This window comes from Merops nubicus, unplaced genomic scaffold (genome assembly GCF_000691845.1).
Source record: "Merops nubicus isolate BGI_N331 unplaced genomic scaffold, ASM69184v1 scaffold16488, whole genome shotgun sequence".
Taxonomy (NCBI): Eukaryota; Metazoa; Chordata; class Aves; order Coraciiformes; family Meropidae; genus Merops; species Merops nubicus.
In genome coordinates this window covers 86,148-103,930 of record NW_008627963.1, presented here as the reverse complement: position 1 = coordinate 103,930, position 17,783 = coordinate 86,148, and the positions used below count along the sequence as shown (strand labels likewise).

The 17,783-nt window shown below is 37.0% G+C and overlaps 1 protein-coding gene across 1 annotated transcript in view; it reads left to right on the top strand.

Annotated features, from left to right (window-relative positions):
* Nucleotides 1-1,113: 1,113 nt before the first annotated feature.
* Nucleotides 1,114-17,783, top strand: part of LOC103778915 (cadherin-13-like) — a gene marked incomplete at its 3' end in the record, with an annotated part of 87,604 nt that continues 70,934 nt past the window's right edge. The window contains 3 exon segments of the mRNA XM_008946532.1: nucleotides 1,114-1,244; nucleotides 4,774-4,825; nucleotides 13,827-13,938. Coding sequence (XP_008944780.1) covers nucleotides 1,114-1,244; nucleotides 4,774-4,825; nucleotides 13,827-13,938 — 295 coding nt within the window.

Genomic DNA, 17,783 nt, shown 5'->3' with positions numbered 1-17,783 from the left:
CTGTGCCTTCTGGTTTTCTTTTGGCTCGGCTCCTAATCTTGTTTCTCGCAAGAGAAACTCCTGCTGTGAATAGTTGCTTCTTAATAATAGAATATTACTTTACTGATTAATATTTGTTGGACACTTAGTCTAATTATGGTTTCTTACAGCTTCTTTAATTAATAAAATATGATGTTTAACTTAAGCAAAGTATTTCAGATGAGTATAGCGATGCTTTGCAACTTAATTCTGTACAATGGAGCAGAGCAGCTGACTAGTGGGAGAGAGGAAAACATAGTCCTTCCTGAGCCCAGGACACGTGTTTCTGAATGATAAGATATGTTAGTATTTTTGTTTCTGAATCAAAAGATGTAATACCCAGGATTTACAGAAGCTAGGAATTCTGAGACCTCAGCCTGGGGAATAGCTGCAGTGAATGTGATTAAGTGGATAAAGGGGAGCTCTATTCAGTGCAATTGAGGATGTCAGTGTTTACTCACTAATTGAAACTGGAGAGACAGAATTAAAAGCCTATGATTAGTAAGACTTGCCAATACCTTTAAGGGCTAGCTACTGTCTTTTCAAATGAGTGTGCAGAGGCACACTGGGTTGTTTTTCTTGGTGAGATATTATCCTATTTCGTCTGTGCCATTTGTGTTAAAAAGCAAAAGGTGAAAAATGAAGACAAGCCTTTTGAAGAAATTAGTCACTAATCTTTTAATCTTTTTCTTTCCATGATGTCACATTTTAAACCTGAGGTTAGATAACATTCATATGTGAATATGGTGGTGCAAAGTACAAAAATACTTCCTAAGAGTTTTTGTTTGGGAGTAAATGCCAGTGTATTGGCAGAGCGTTAATGCAGGATACCAGGTAAGAGCAAAGTGGAGCATTCACTGATCATGTGAACTAGCAGGCATATGTCTCAGTTCTCCATTTGTACATCTCCAATCCTCTCTTCCAATATTACACCTTAATTTTCCTCTCTTTTCATATGGAAGTGCTAAGGAGCAGAGCACGTTCTGGAGTGTTGACAATAACTCCATTAAATAATTAAAAAGTCAAACAGTACCCCAAAACAACAACAAAATCCCAAACCCCTTTCTGAATGTCAGCCCTGTTACTTCAGGAATGATGTCCCTGAAGTCTAACCTGAATTTGCTGCTTGATATGCTTAGTGTTTACAATGAACTTGAACAAGAAGCTGTTGAGCACACTGTATCCACGCTACAGAGGACTTGCTTGCTTGACATGAACTTTGTCAGGTGCTGTGGGAATAAATTCTTCTCATTTTTCATGGACTCCAAAAACTTATTTTAGACTTTACTCTCCTTTGAAATTATTTATTTCAGTTTGGCAAAATGGAAATGTGTAGCTTCTGAAATGCTTGTGTATCATAGAACGTAGTAAGACACAAATTTTATTACAGAAAAAGTGTCTCTTACAATATTTAAAAAAGAAAAATTACATTTGAGATTTTGCATAATGCTGATTTATTCTGAAGTGTAATGCTTTATGCTTTCACCCTTGCAAACTGATTCTTATTTAGGAGATGAAAGATTGTGTAAAATATAAAATTCTTGTATAATTTAAACTGTCTGATAATGTACTGTAGCCTCCCAGAATTCAGTCCTAAACATGAAGCATTGATTAAAAAAAGGTATTTAAATAATTTAAAGCTGTTCAATGCTGAGCATGATCAGAACCTCAATCATTTTCAAATAAAACTACCTATAAAAAATTGAAGCAGCTGAATATTTTTAAATTGCTTTACACTGTGCAAGCACAGAACCCCAATCACTTCCAAAAAAAAGTGCTCCAGTAAATATAAATTGATATGAAAAAGGAAAAAGGCCTTTAAGTTATTTGAGACTTGAATCCTTTTCTTTAAGATTTCTTATTTTTATGTACAATTCAAACAGCTTTACTTAGCCAAAATTAACCAAAAACTTGATTGTATAAACTTGTGAAAAATTAAATTCACCTCTGTTACAAATAGCAATGGTAAGATATTCTGTTATCATAGAGCAATCCATGATTCCATATATCCTGGTGTAGGAATTCTCTGTACTTTCATTATTCTGTGTAGCTCAGGCAAAATAAGCATAAAATATACCCCTATAAAGAAAATGGCTTGAACACTGGAATTCTTTAGTCTCTCTGATTACAAAACAGACTTCTTCAGATCCTCCAAATCTGAGTTATCATAGAATCAAAGACTAGCAGGCAGGAAGGGGTCTCAAGGATCAACCAGTCCAACCCTTCCTGGTAAAAGCATGGCCTGGTTAAGATGGCCCAACACCCTGTCCAGCTGAATCTTATGTGTACCCAATGTTAGGGAGTTCACAACTTCCCTGGGGAGACTTCCAGTGGCTGATTTGTCCTTGTTGTAAAAAATTTTCCTTTTTTGTCAAATTGAAGTCTTCCCAGGAGTACCTTGTACCCATTCCCTCTTGTCTTTTCCATGTGATTCCTTGTAAATCGTTAGATCTTTTGACCTGACCAGTGGAGTGAGATGCACAAACATGTCCTTACATGCTTTCTGTCCAGGAATTCCTAACCAATGTTGTGGTTCTGACCTCTCTCAACTACTTCGGTGATAATATTCTTGTTCAGATGTAGATACAGTCTGCAAAAGCAAGATCCAAGGCAGAGATTTGTGTTTTTCACAACCTTTCATGTGTATCTGTTGAGTCTCAGGTGGAGCAATGATAGACTTGGCAAATACAGATAATTACAGAGCTGATAAATGTACTGAAAGTGCTGTCTGCAGTGTTGAGTGAGGAGGCTACAATAATAACATTGAGTTTTCTAACCACTGCAGAAACCTAACTTGGTCTAAACTATGGATTTCAAAAGCAAATGTTAGTTTTTTGTAGCTGTTTCACAGTGGAGTTTCTGCAGTAGAACCATACGTATATCCTTGTGCCCCAGGACTGACAGCTGCCCCTTCACGTAAGAAAAAATTATATAACTATTACATTTATATGCATACAGATAGCTTTCTTTGATTATTTCTACAACCAACCAAAAAAAGCCCTGAAATTTTAACAGTTTACTTGAAATATTTCCCAGCAGCACCCTTTCTTGTTTGTTGAAAGAAAGTTTTACTGTGAAACAAGGTATTTGCTTGGGTGCTACTGAGGTATTTCCCAGTACTCATGAGATCTTCTCAGGATTTTCTTTGCCTTCCCTAATACATCGTGAGGTCAATAGCAGCATCTTTTACATAAAAGACTTCATTCAGCCTTTAAATGGCAAGCAATTACAAGAGAGAGGGTTACAGACCAAGGTCTTGGTTTCATATTATTTATGTTCTAATTAATTTACCAGACTGGTGTTTCTTTTTTTCCTCTTGCATTGGCTACTAAGCGTTGATCTTTAATAGTTATCATGTTCCTAGCATTAATGGGTTTTATTTCTTTGGAAAGGTCATTCTTGATGTAATGTCACTGTTAACACAAGGGAGCCTGTAAGCTTTAGAGATTTTGCTTTATTGTGATGTGCTCAAAAACATTCAGCTACTTGCTGTCTTTCCCCTGGGGCACGCTTTCTCTAAACTCAGAAGAGTTAGTACAAGTTCTTTTAAATTTTTGACTCTGTTCTTGCAATTCATTAAGAATACTCCTCAAGTAGCAGCTGGCACTGAAAAAAAGACCTGGGTATATTTTTATCCTGTTCTGTTTATTTCTGGATTGCTCTAGGAGCTTGAAAATTATTGCCTACTGCAAAAAAGTGCACAAGACCTTGAGTGGTAAAATGAGCAGGGATAGAACAACTTGGGTCATATCAGTTAAGTGAACTAAAAGTACCTATGGTAACTAGATAAGATACAGTTAATAGTCTCTAGTAAAATAAAGTAAAACCACTAGAAAACCAACATTGAACAATAATACAAAACTCATTAAATTTAATAATCAGTTTTAGAATTGAATTCTAGTGTGAAATAATGTTAAATTATAGTATAAATCCTACACATCTATCAGAAAGTCTGTTAAAACAATTTAAAGACATACATATATTTAAATATATATGTTCAGTATAGGAATGTGTATATTGCATATATTATTCTCCATTTCATTCAAGTATCTTCCTTCTCTTCTAGTTATTTCAAAGTTGATCAGTTATTGTCTTTCTGTAGAAACTCTTCCTTCCTGCAGCAGTTGATCAGCCATCAAGATTAACTGGGGGATACTGGCACTTTATTTTGAGAGGCAAGCATAGGGGACAGGGGAGCACAAAAGGACTTCAATGAATTTTCTCCAGGGAAATCATATAGATCTATAGAAATGTGTCCCTTAAGAAGGTTGCCCAGGCATGTAACAGCTGATCTGCTTCCTTTTTCCTTCTTGGAATTTCTGTTCTATGGGTTGTGAGATAAAGGTGAAATAGGTAAAATATCTGTGTGGTGTGCTGTGTAGGATAACTGACTGCAATTCCAGTGACCTCAGTCTGTATATCTAATTAAGGCTTAAAACATTTATTTTATTTTTTTTTTCCCTGTAGCCTATCCATTGATTTATTTGCTACACTGTTTTAAGGCTTTTCTCTGTCCCGTGGGCTAAAGTTAACATATAGGCTACAAGTTTCTGTTTTGCATTTGGTTTCATACTTTGATTTCTAAGCTTATTTCCCTGTCCTATAGGCATACTATGTGTATGATGTAACAATAGTTTGTCCTCTTAGTTAACTAAAAGAGATTTTATAGACTTATTTCACATCCTGAAATTACAGCCCTAAGCTTTACCAAGCAGGACAACAACTGGCATACAGCTCTTGATTTCCTGGAGCCAGGAACAGGAGAAGTAGAAAGAGTCCTGTGTGATACTGTGTATTACTTACAGGGGTTTTGCTCTGGTTTTCTGAGACTGTATAAGCCTTATTCTCTTATTGCTTAACCCTGTTTTTTTCATTATTCCCTCCTATAACACTTGAAACCACTGAGCAATTTCAATTATAGTTCATAGGCTGGGCTGTAAGTGTGAAGTTCGTAGAGATTTCATGCAAACAGCACTTTGTATAATACTCAAACCTGGGCTGTTCTTTGAAAGATTGTTTCTAGCAAGCTCATTTTCAGTTTTAGCTTACGAGTGCAAAAGACAGATGTTCAGTGTTACACAAAGTTCAGGTTTGTGGTGCAGCAATAATTGCTTTATACGAGAACTTTGTGGAACATAAAGAAAACTGTAGGTGGAAGGTTGCACCTTTTTTTTGATAACGATCACACTGTTGGGAAATTAAACATGCATCATATTCCTTATAGTTTCCAGCCATCCTATCAAGAAACCCACTATCTGCAGCAAGAAATATGATTTTAATTTTTTTCTCTATTGGGCTTTTGCCACATCAGTGTTTTCCTGTGTGGAATAATGACTCGGCCCCATGCAACTGCAGGTGAAGGGTTATAAATATGTTTAAACCATTCTTAATTCATTTCCTTTCCTTAAAACTAAAGATCCATATTTTCATTCATTTAAGTGTTTCATGAAGTCATTACTGCTGGAAAATAGGGTCAACCTGTTTATTTCATTAGGTGATAAATAACTAAACTGCTTGGTATAAGCAGATCTTCAAACAGGTTATTGTAATGCAGCTTAGGTTTCAGTAATTCCATACCTTGCAGCATAACCAGATCAGAACTCTGACTTTCAATGTTTCTTCTTTATGCCTCTTTTCCTGGTACAGGATTGCCTTTGAATGGCTCATTTGCATTATTCTGTGCCCTGTAAAATGAATTTATTATGCAGCTTTTCCAAATAGGCTAACCAGTTGTAATCTCATTCCAGTGGTGTATGGGTTTCAGCAAAATATGATTACTTTCTCCATAATGCCTAAAAATAACAACAAAAAAATAACCTTGGAGACCAACTTGTCCTTTTGTCTGAGAAGTCCTTTTTGTTAAATGGTGATATTAATCATGATGGGTAGGTATTTACTTGTTAAATAGTTGAATAATTTAAATTATTGCTTACTTTGAGCACAAGTAATATATTTTAGCCTCTGTTATTAATCATTAAAATGCTGCTGTGACCAGAAGGTTGAGGGAGGTGATTCTCCCCCTCTGCTATGGTCTTCTGAGACACCACTGAAGGTACTGCCTACAGCTCTGGGGCCCTAAACATAAGGACATGGACCAGTTGGAGTGAGTCCAGAGGAGGCTCATGAAGATAATCAGAGGGCTGGAGTATCTTCTCTATGAAGATAGCCTGAGAGGATTGGTGGTGTTCAGCCTGGAGAAGAGAAGGCTCTAAGGAGACCTTATAGCAGCCTTCTGGTACCTAAAGGGGGCCTACAGGAAAGCTGGAGAGGGACTATTTTCAAAGGCATGTAGGACAGGATGAGGGGTAATGGCTTTAAATTGAAAGACTGTAGACTTGTGTTAGGTATGAGGAAGAAAATCTTTGCTATGAGGGTGATGAAGCACTGGGAACAGTTTGCCCAGAGAAGTTGTGGATGTCCAAATGTTCAAGGCCAGGCTGGACAGGGCTTTGAGCAACCTGGTGTAGTGGAAGATGTCCCTTCCTATGGCAGGGGTGTTGGAATTAGAAGTCACTAGATACTCAAGGTCCCTTCCAACCCAAAGCGTTCTATGATTAATGACCCAGGATGATAACTATTGCTGGGATTACAAGAATCTGAACGACTGATACATCTGTGTAGATGAAGCAGTAAGCTGATCTTGTATGCTGAGCTATATGGGTACAAGCCATCTTGAGCCTGGAAGCCATCCTTTATCAACAAATCCTGAGTCCCAGCTAGCCAGATCTATTGAGAAGGAAGATGAAGCTTGGACACTGATGTGAAATGTCTGCCATTGGTGAGCAGAGTTGGTTCCCATCTGGGCATAGATTTAACAATGCATGAGGGTTTGCATCTCTGTTTGCATTTCATAAAGGTTAATCCTGACTGTTTGCAACAGCTGCTTAACATTGCTGTGGCCAAATGGAGGCAGTATTTCTGTTGATGTCAATTGTTTCAGCTCTTTGTGTGTTAGATAATTTTAGAAATGGTTGTGATCCATCACTACAACAAGACTTTAAAAAGGAGAAGTGTAATTTTAGGAAACATTAGGGAACATATTTTGTGTTTAAGGAAACATTAGTATAATTTACCAGACCCTGGAGAATACTTGTGCAAACTACACAAAGAAGTCCAGATGTGTGCAAACTTAAGCACTATGAAAGGTTACCAAGATCATCAAAGGGAAGTGTTCTCATAGGAGGTGATGGAAGATCTTGGTTTGTCTAGCCTCAAATTGAAGACTTAAGAGAAGAAAAAGGTTAATTGTTATGAGACAAGACTTGTATAAGAATAGATGGCTATAAATTGACCATGAACTAATTTATTCTGGAAGCTATGAAATGACCATCAGAATAAGTGTCCATAAGTGTGAAATGCAGAAAGGATTATTTATGACTGGGATGAAGTGAACTAGCAGAGAGGCTCCATGTTTTACCAGCTTGTGACACCAGAGAAGGTTCCTTCCAGGCCTGTATAAGGCTTTTCTGGGTTCCCAAGTCAAGGGAACTCTAAATTAGCTCAAGTTCTGATGCGTGGAAGATGTGTTAGTAAAAGTTTTATTAAAAAACTTAATTTTTAGGGTACAGTTTCATGGCAGCTTAGTCAGATTGTGGTGCAGACTGTGACTGTCTTGCACCTGACCATGTTTTTCCAGCCACACTATTCCATGGGCACTGGCAGAGCTCTCTGGTGACCTGATTCAGGGGACAGATGTGTCTGGAAGACAAGCAGGAAAAGTGATTGCTTCTCAAGCAGGACAGTGCCTGGGGAGAGGGGAATCATCCCAATTCTGGCTTCAAATGGGAGCACCATTTTACCCTTCACCCTAAGCAGTGTGGACTCGAGAGTCACTTTGGGCTTTGAACAAACCTTGGAGTCTTATCTTAACAAACTGATAGTGCCTGTTCCAGATCTCTTGAGTTCCATGAGGAAGGTAGGTGTCTGTGCAGACACTAGTGCTGGCAAATTGCTTCTTGAATAACTTAACAACATTTTCCAGAGTCATGTAAGATGCACACTTTTTACTGAATCTGTGATAAAATCTGTGCAATAAACATACATTCACAAGACAAGTGCTCGTGAAATAAAGCTCCTCTGCTAGATAGTCTCACAAAAGAGTTTCTCATAGTTTGTTTCTGGTTAATGGATGCCTACTGCAGTCACAGTGCTTAGTGACAGAACTGAATTCATTTGAGCCAGTAAAGTCATTCTAATTTGCATTTTCATAGCCCACTCTTCAGTACTCCAAGTGTGACTTTCACTTTTAGGACAGAGCTATGCAGTAAATGGATATGTAGACCCTTTAAAAGAATATTTGTCATCCTTGAGGAATCTTAGTGCCAAATCTTAATAGCATTTCTTACAAAAATGACTGGAATTCACTATCAGATTTAGAGGTAGAGCTGTAGAGTTTGTGAATACTCTTTTTCTGAATCTCTTTCTTGATAAAAAGGAGAGGTTAAAATGAAACAGTGAAAACTTTTCCTCCAAAAGAAAAACACTGAATAAATAATTCCCCAATTTATAGTGCTATAAAAATCAAGTTAGTGCAAAAAAAACCTGTGTGTTTGATTTAGTCACTTTCAGAGAGAAATCAACACACCTTTATGCAATGTTAAAATACCTTTGTTAATTATGCCAATCTTTGGATAAGTACTCTGAGCTTTTGAGTTTTTTTTTTTGTTTGTTTGTTTGTTTGTTTGTTTCAACTGATGTTAGGAAAAAAAAATACAGAAGACAAGATCATCTTCATGTTTCATCAAATCACGTGCAGGCTGGACAATTGCCTTAGGACCTGCTGACACTCTAATTGGAGTCTGCATAATGCAGAATCAGAACCTTACTAAAAGCAATGCTCTCTTCATTCTGTTCTAGTATCCCTCTGTTAATTTCATTTAAATAACTCCCTCATTTAAATCTTGAGTAAAAACCTAAAATCAATGAATAGTTCTCACTGACATCAGTGAAGGCAAGTTTTCATCATTGCTCTGCAAATAGTTGTGACTTTGTGCTCATTATTACTTGTTTTTCTTCTCTGATGGCTTCCTCCTTATCTATTTTTGTGGGTCTAGTGTTGCAGCACCTGAAGATAGGAAGGGTTTTAACATTTAAAGATCTTGATCTGCATGATAAAAATATTTTGTCATGTGTCATTTAAATCAGTGTTGGTAGTTCTCATTATTCTGATTACTTTTTTCCTGTCAGTTCTCAGCTTTTAGGATCACTGTATTTTATATGAAAATCTGAAGTTTTCATATGCAAAACTCAAATTTCCAGTTCTCGTGTTTTCAGAGAAAAGCTTGGAAGTGTAAATTTTCAACACTCACTTCCAAGTAAATGAGTCAAGTGAATAAAAAAGAAACCTCAAAGCCATACTTCCAAAAAATCCTAAAAAAAACCTAAAAAAACTCCCCCAAACCCTCATTTCTCAGGAAATTACTCAAAATTTTTCTACTTGTAGGATTATTGCTATTAAAAATTAGTGAGATTTCTACCTTAGCTCTTCTTTTGTGAGTTGTTTTTTGTTGGTTTGCATTTCACATTACTGTCTTGAAGTCAAAGGTAGAATGTGGTCCTACAGAACATTGTCCTATGATATGAGATTTGTTTGCATTTATTGTGTGCTAAATTCACACCTGGACAGGTGATTTTCACAGGTGTCTGCACCGTTTACATGTCTAATTGAATAAAGGCTTGCACAAGAAGTAATTTCACACCATAAGAATGTGTGGGAAATGTAGTTAATATTCTGAAGCTTGCATTTTTTCATGAGTTGATCTCATACAGGTAGAGCTAATGAAGTTATGAGTGCTTATAATAAAAGGTGAGAAAATTAATTTCCAGAGTGAGGATGTAGCCAATCAAACCTGAAAGAAGTTGCTTTGTGTGCTGAAACTGAGCAAGTCAAAAAGTACATAAAGACTTTTAAATTCTTCAGACACAAAGAATTTTAGTTTCTTCAGAAGGGCATTGCAGAGACTGACTTTCAGTCAGCAGCAGAGGAGGTAGAAGAACCCTGTTTTTTGAGATGTGGTAATACTCAAAGGTACTTTTAACATCAGGGGCTTTATTAATATCCTCTGCACTGTACTATAAAATTGCCATCCTCGTTTGCTTTCCAAGCCACCTTCTACGTGAGCTGCTTTCAGTGCAAATGTTGAGGTCAGTCCAGGTCACACCAGTATGTGTGTGCTGTTTTATTACCTAAAAAACCCCAGGTGTTTCATAAGCTTGACACCTCATCAGAAGTAGAGTTCTAGCCCAGTGACCAAACTTCCAAAGGAGCTACCTGAGCTCGTGACATTTCCTTATAGTGACTGGCAATGAATTCAGAAAGACAAACTGTCAGGATATTAAAAATGAGCCTTTGCTGGGTACCTTTCTGAAAAGCAGTAGGTTATGAAAAACTTTGATTCTGCTTGTCAGGTAATATGGGATCTGTAGGTCTCAGTAGTCACGACTCCCTGATTTGCTTTTCAGACTTCTACCCTTTTTGATTTTCATGAGCAAATGATGTTTGCTGTATAATTGCCATATACCTTCAAGAACATGGCTTTTTTCTTTATAGTGGGTGAAGGATCCCTTTGTACTAATTGCCCAGCACTGACTTGACTAGACATGTGAACAGATACTTATATATTCTGAATTCTACCTATATGACATCTAAACATTATTTTCAGTGTGTTTAGCTGAAGTCTTTCTTTAGACAGCTATCAGCCCATAAACCCTTTTATTATATCAAAAAATATGAAATCTACATGGTGCTCAAATTCAGAGTGTATTCTGCTTTGAACAACATTCTCTTTGCCCTCAACATATATCTGCTTGGCTTATTTTTCTTCAAGGTATTTTTAAAGACTTTTTTCCCTGAAGTGCAGAACCTCAACAGAAATTATTTTAATGAGACATTCAGTTCAACAGAAGTTTCTTCTTCATGGGAAAAATAAATTAAAAGAATAATTGTGCTTTTAAAAGATAATTAATTAAACTCTGTGTGGTGACAAATTTAACATCTTGCCTGACGTGTTGAGTGGAAGAAAGTGCCTGGGATTGCACAACTAGAATAAAATGTTCCATTTTGCAGCAAGGCCAAGTCTGAGTCTTGTAATTATTTCAAAGGGAGTAAAGGTCATTTTCTGTTTGCTATGTCTGTATTATATGAGACTTCTTTACCAGGCTTACAGAAGTTAACTCATGACCTATTTAGATTGCCCAGATTTCAAAGTCAACTTACACTGTCACAAATCCAATAAAGTAGACATACTCCCTTCTCTAAGCAGTGACACAGATGATGTCCAAAGCAAGCTCTTTATTTATACCTCCACAAGACAAGAGTTTCAACTTTAAGATGCCAGTAGCTGAGGAGTCTGAACATGATTTGCCTCTTAGTTGTTGTGTTAATCCTATATGGGAAGAGTTGTTTGTAGTTAAGTTTCAGCATATATTGCTTGAGCTATTTTTCTGGTGTGGAGCTGTTATATAACTGTTTCAGTTGTTGCTTGCATCTTGAGATCAGAAGAATTTTCCTTCTGCTGTGATTGCATTTTTATGCATATTCTTTCATCAACACCATGAGTCAGAAAGACAGGTACTTTAAAAATGCACCTGGGCACACAGAAGAAGTGTGTAGAAGATGCATGTGTGTCTTTGTGTGTGTGACCATTTAAATGCATATAAGGGTATTATTTTATAAGCAGTAATCAAGTTTTAGGCACAGTTTTGAGGGCAGGTGCTGAATATGTTGATTCACTTCTGCAGATATCTCACCCTGGAAGATCAAAAGGAGGCATCCAATTCTCAGTCTCTGCCGAGTCCAGAATCTTCAATAAAATCAATATAATATCAGCATCAATAACTGAATGAGGCATTAGGCACGTGTGTTTTTTAAGCCTTTGTAAGAAAGGCAATATGGTCAAGTATATTATACCTTGCTTGTTGTCTTTAAGTCTTTCTCTTCTTTCTTGGATAAGCCTTCAAAGGGACAAACATGGAGCAGGTCAGGCTGCATGGCAAAGGCATCCATCTGCTGTATTTAAGTACCACCAGCTTAATTGTCATGAAATATTATGGCTGTTTCTCACAGTCTGCTAGCACTTCTAGCCAAGCTTTTATAGCAAATGTCAGCGACATGAAACAAATGATGTAGCAGTTGGTTTCAAGATGAACTGATGCAGACCAGGTGGGGTGTCTTTATTGCTGCGGTGGGTTTTTATAAATAGGACCACATAAAACTTAAAATGAGTGTGAAGTACATGAAGGGGGAGAGCAGATCCTGGGTTGCTCTGATTTAGTAAACGGACTACAAGTGGTGGTTAAGAGGGAAACACACAGATGTTAATATTTTGCAGGATGTCTCCAGATCAGGATCAGCACACCTAGGTGATAATGTGATGGAGTAGAACTGACTTGAGATACTGCTACTGAGCTGGGAGAAGTGAGAATATAGTTTGTCACCTGAGCTTGTGAAGGAGAAAGGAGCCTTCAGCATTCACCCTTGTGGCATAGGGGAGAAACTGCCCTCACTTTACACCTGAAGAGCTTTGTTTACAATGTTATAATCATGTGTTGAGAATGTCTTGAGTAAATAGACCTATTTGAGCAGGGCCACTTGAATTTTAGAGCCTATGTCATTCAGAACCACTGTTTGATCATTTGCTTCTTGGTTGCTACGTGTGCCCTCTGTGCTTGTTTTTTTTTTTTGGCTATCCAACAAGCAGCAGATTGGCCATAATAGCTTTGAGATCAGAGTACTCTGTACACCAGCTGGAAGTCTGGTTTCGAAAAGCATCTTTGGAGGTTCTGAAGCAGCAAGTACCTTGAAAATGTAGTTACGCATATATAGGTTGAAAAATACAGATTGGGCTTTTCCTACTCTTCAATTTGCTTCCTTTTGCCTCACTCTTTAACCTTTTAAACCTTTTAGTAAATTTTTTCTTGCTGCCTCTTTCTTGGACATTTTAACCTCCATGCTCTCATTTAAAAGCTGCCAAGAAAAATAGCCTTTCAGGTTGTTTTCTCTATTCAGGGATAGAACAGAAGCCTTCAGAGACAGAGATTAGCATTGTACCTATTTTCAAGCAATTTTATTTTGCTTTTAAGCTTCCTCTATTGTTAAGGTGTTTCTGTGGTGACAGGGAACTTTGACCACATACTAATAGTGACACAAACTGTATTCAACTTTAACCCTCAGATCCACCTCCACTATGATGCACACGTTTCATTTTAAGTCTTCCTATGGTGTAAACAAGCTTTTTATTACAGAGAAAATAGAGAACAATGACTCAGAAGGGAAGATAAAAGAAGGCAACAGTTTGCCTTTGTTAGCAAGGATTTTTTTTTTACAGAGGAGTTTCTGTGGTGACTTGACCCTTGAATGAAGAGTTCCTTCTGTAACGTCATAATCAGTTGTCTGAAACTAGGTTTGCAGACCCTAATTTATCAATTTAAATCAACTTAAAAACTTCTTAATTTTAACATATATTTAAGCCTAGCTGTATTCACCTATGATTTCAAGGAGCAATATTACATCCTACGTTTTCACAAAGATAAATAATATCCTTTATCAATAATCTGAACTGAATCTGACCTTGAAAGCTACTGTTCTGTAATTTCCATGCCAGCCAGGTAAAATCAAAAAATCTTACATTAAAAATTGGTTAACAAGATTTGAAGAGGAAATGTAATGTGATGGATACTTTGCTTTATCAGCATGGAGCCTGATGTTTGGTTTTATGAGCATTGAGCCTAAATACAGCATCATTCCCGGAAGCCGGGATGATGGGTGAATGAGTAGATGTTAAAAGTCTGTTTCCTTTTTTTTCCTTCAGGTTCTGCTGCTTGCATGTGCAGAAGATATAGAATGTGTCCCTGGATTCCAGCAAAAGGTTTTTAATATTGAACAGCCATTTGAATTCAGAGAGGATCAGCCAGTTCTGAACCGTATGTTATTTCCCTATATTACTACTGTGCAAAAATGAGAATTTCTTCTGTGTTTGTATCATTCCGGCCGTTTATCAGAAAGCTTTTTGTTTGTACATAAGATTTTGAATGTTGCTATGATTCTGTCTGGGTTGCTCTGCACTAATCCTGTGTCTCTACAGACTTTACACTGTTTCATGTATCAGAGATGGTGAAGTACTATGTATAATCATTTAGGGCATTATGAATATTGTGAAAACCTGGAATCATCCACTTCCTAAAAAGAACACTTACTCTGAGGTGTTTTGGTTTTTTTTTAATAGTCTTTCCTACAATCTTGGAAATCGAGGCTTGCCCTATCAGCTTTTCACTATTGACTCATCTCTGCAACTCGGATCTAGAAACTTATGTCTTAGCAGTTTCATTCGAAGCTGGGGCAAGGTTAAATCTCTACATGAAATTCAGAGGAGGCAGGATGAAGTCTGTGGTCATCAGTGATGGCAGATCATTACTACATGTGTTGTACAACTGGGGTATTCAGTAATATTTCTCATGATCAGATGTCACATGATAAAAGCCAATCTGGTGTTAAAGTGAAGGAGATTTAGCTGTCTTTCAGTCTGGTGGTCTTTCCAACACTTTAAGGAGCAGGTGTTAGAACTTGTTCCTTCAATTGTGTGGTTTTGGGACTTCAAGGCCGTCAAACTATGGCAGTACTTTATCCAGTGGTCAATGATTTTGAAAGCTATTAAATGCTGCCATTTTCATAACTTCCAAACACACCAGCATTTTTACATGTGATACGTGCTACTAATAGTTTCTTTGGAACACTTGGTTGCTTGCTGTTGAACCAGGAATTCTTGTAGGTATGCAGCATGAGACAGTAGTGCTTGTCACCTGCATCCAGTACCTAGATCCTACAACATGATACAAGGTGATAGTTTAGTGAAACCAAGAAATGCAAAACAATATTACTCATTAAATAAGCACATTTGCTGTCTCAGTTCTGCCTAGGTATTACTACTGCATATTGGTGTAGTTCTGCTGTTATGTTTGGGTGAAGGTGTAATCTCTGCACACTCGTTTTAAAATAGCACTAACCTTTCCCAAAGAAATGTCAGTATTAGTTGCCAGAATCTATTGAAAAGACTTCCTTAAACTTCAGTTATTCAGCCTTTAAAAGATTCTAAAATAAACCTTTAGAATAACTTTATTAGTCTGTGTTTTGACAAGTTACTTAGTCTGAGTTACATTTTCAGAGGAAATCTAGAACATAAGCATAATCCTATTCACAGAGCTGTGAGATTCTTGTTCAATTTAGAAGAGGCATTCCAAACTTCTAATTTCTTCAGGCAATATTGGTTTATTTGAAATTCTTATTTTAAAGAGTTGATGAACACATCATTCCTACATGGTTAAAAGTAGAAATTCATAGGGTACAAGTACGATGAATTTAATAAGCATGTAAAGTTGAAAGCCTATGTAAAGTAAAGGTAAAATATGCACCAGTTAGTGTTAAGTTGAATAAAAAAATAACCTTTGTCATATTCTTTGGTTGCTTTGGAACTTTGAGACTGTAGCACGTCTGGCCAGGTCTCCTGCTGATTTGTGCTTGTCCTCCCAAACACCTACAGGATGAGTTTAAGCCATAGTTGACTGGACTGCTCTGCAGTGACCCAGCAAATTGCACTGGTGTGAAACCAGTGCGGTAATTAAGATGCCATCATTAATGTGAGGAGGAGAGAAAAGCAAGAGGAGACTTAGAAATGTCTGGAAACAGTCTTCGGAATTAAATTATTTTAATAAGCAGACACTAAATTGACCTAATGTGTAATGTTGGACAAAGGCAGACTGTCGATGCACGAGCCCAGCTAATTCAATCACTCACGAGCAGCGTGTCCTTCGTGCAGCAGCATTAAACCTCTGCACAGTTTCTTCATTTCAGCTGTCAACAGAATTGATATTTTTAATTGTCTGTTTGAATACACTTCACATGCTCTTGCATCTTTTTATGCCCATTACCCAAGAGTGGTGTAATTTAGCAGTTGCATTGGTATGTGAGGCTTACTAGGGCTATGTAAATTAATAGAGCAAATATGCAAAGCAGGGCTATAGCAGTGATTGTTTTTGTAGTCCTCGATAAGCCAAGGAGTCTTTAATTCTTTTCTGAAGTGCAATAAAACAGTCTCTCTTTTTTTTTATTATTTCTCAATCTAAACAAGGTCCTACAGTACATTTCCTTGCTAATATCTCCCTTGCAATTAAATGTGGATTGCAGCTGGTTCTTATGTATTTATTCTTTCTACATGTGGCAATGGTAATTATATTTTACATTTACCAATGGGAAGAAGGAAGCAAAGCTTAAACTGAGGGTATAGAATTTTATTGAATCTGTTATTCAGATTTGTATCAATTCTTATCAAAGCCTACTTATAAGTTGGCCATAAAAACTACACCAGTCCAGTTGTTTATGCATCCCCTCTCTCCTAAGAGTTTCACTGGAATTCTGTTGCTATTTCTTAGCTTTTTATCTCATTCTGCTCAGGTCGAACTGTAGTTGTTTGTTTGTTTATTTGGTTGGTTGTTTTTTTTGTTTGTTTGTTTGTTTTTGTTTCTTTCTTTATTCTTGCATCTCACTTAACAGCAACCTTCAGACTTGGACCATTTTCTTTTCGTAATTGTGAAATTTGTTTTTCCTGTTTTTGACTCTCTTATTTCCTCCCCTCATCAGAGCCTTTTATCTCCTTAAGGCCATAGAAGACATAAGTTATAAACGAATTCAGGCATTGCTCTTCTACTTCTGGTCTGCACAATTCTTTTCCCCAAGTGCAGTTTTCTTAAACCAGGTTCTCCCTTGATGAGGTGAGAGAGAGGATTCCTAGAGTCACTTTTTGGAAATACTAGAGGGTCTGCCCACTTAATTATTGTTTCAAGCAGCAATTGTGCTACTGGATTTTTTCTTCCATATAGGTTGGATTTTTGTGTTTGTTTTGGGTTTGTTTGCCTTTGTTTTTAGTTTAGACCTGGGACTACCTTCTACAATCAAAGAGAGAAGATGATAAAGGTTGCTATGTTCTTGATAGTGATAATTGACAGCATTTAATTACAGGTTTTACACCTTTCTGAGATACTTGTGGCCATGAAATGTGTCCCTGTTGAGGAGCTTGGCTTTGGCAAGGGTGACAGGTCATTGGTAGTGACAATGCTCTGTCATGCCAGGCTGATGGAAAGTTTCTAATCAGACTCATCAAATCTGGAAATGTAATTGTTTTACATTAATCATGTTTGTATTTAACATACATGAGTCTTGGCTTTGGGGGGTATTTTTAATTGACAACGAATCAAATAGTGCACTTGAAAAATCGAGGCAATTAACATAAAAGTGTTAGGTGATGTGTTGTGCATACTAAGCTGGGGAGTACATTGCTGGTGATTTAAATGTCAAAACAAAGGAAGTTTTGACCCTTACTTGAAAAGCTTTAATTTGGATGTTAATTAATGGCTGATCTTTTCTGTCTCTTACGTGATAGATTGCATATTTCAGAGCTTGGGCTGCTTCAGGACCAGGGCTTTGTCTCTGCATTTGGGTCCTTTTTTATTCTGTGGATTTTAACAAAGACTTTTCTAGTCAACCATATTGAAAATCTTTGCTTACTCCTGTGATGGGGAAATATATTAGTCTGCTTATCATTAATGCTTACAGGCAGTTTTTCTGTTGTCTAGCAAAGCTGTAACCACCTTTGTTCAAGCTAAATACTGCCCATGGAAAGATCAGAGAAGACCATTCACAGAATATCGTGTGTGTACATGGACCACAACACTAATCATGCTTAGATCAAAATATTTCCTACTGCTTCTTGGATGAT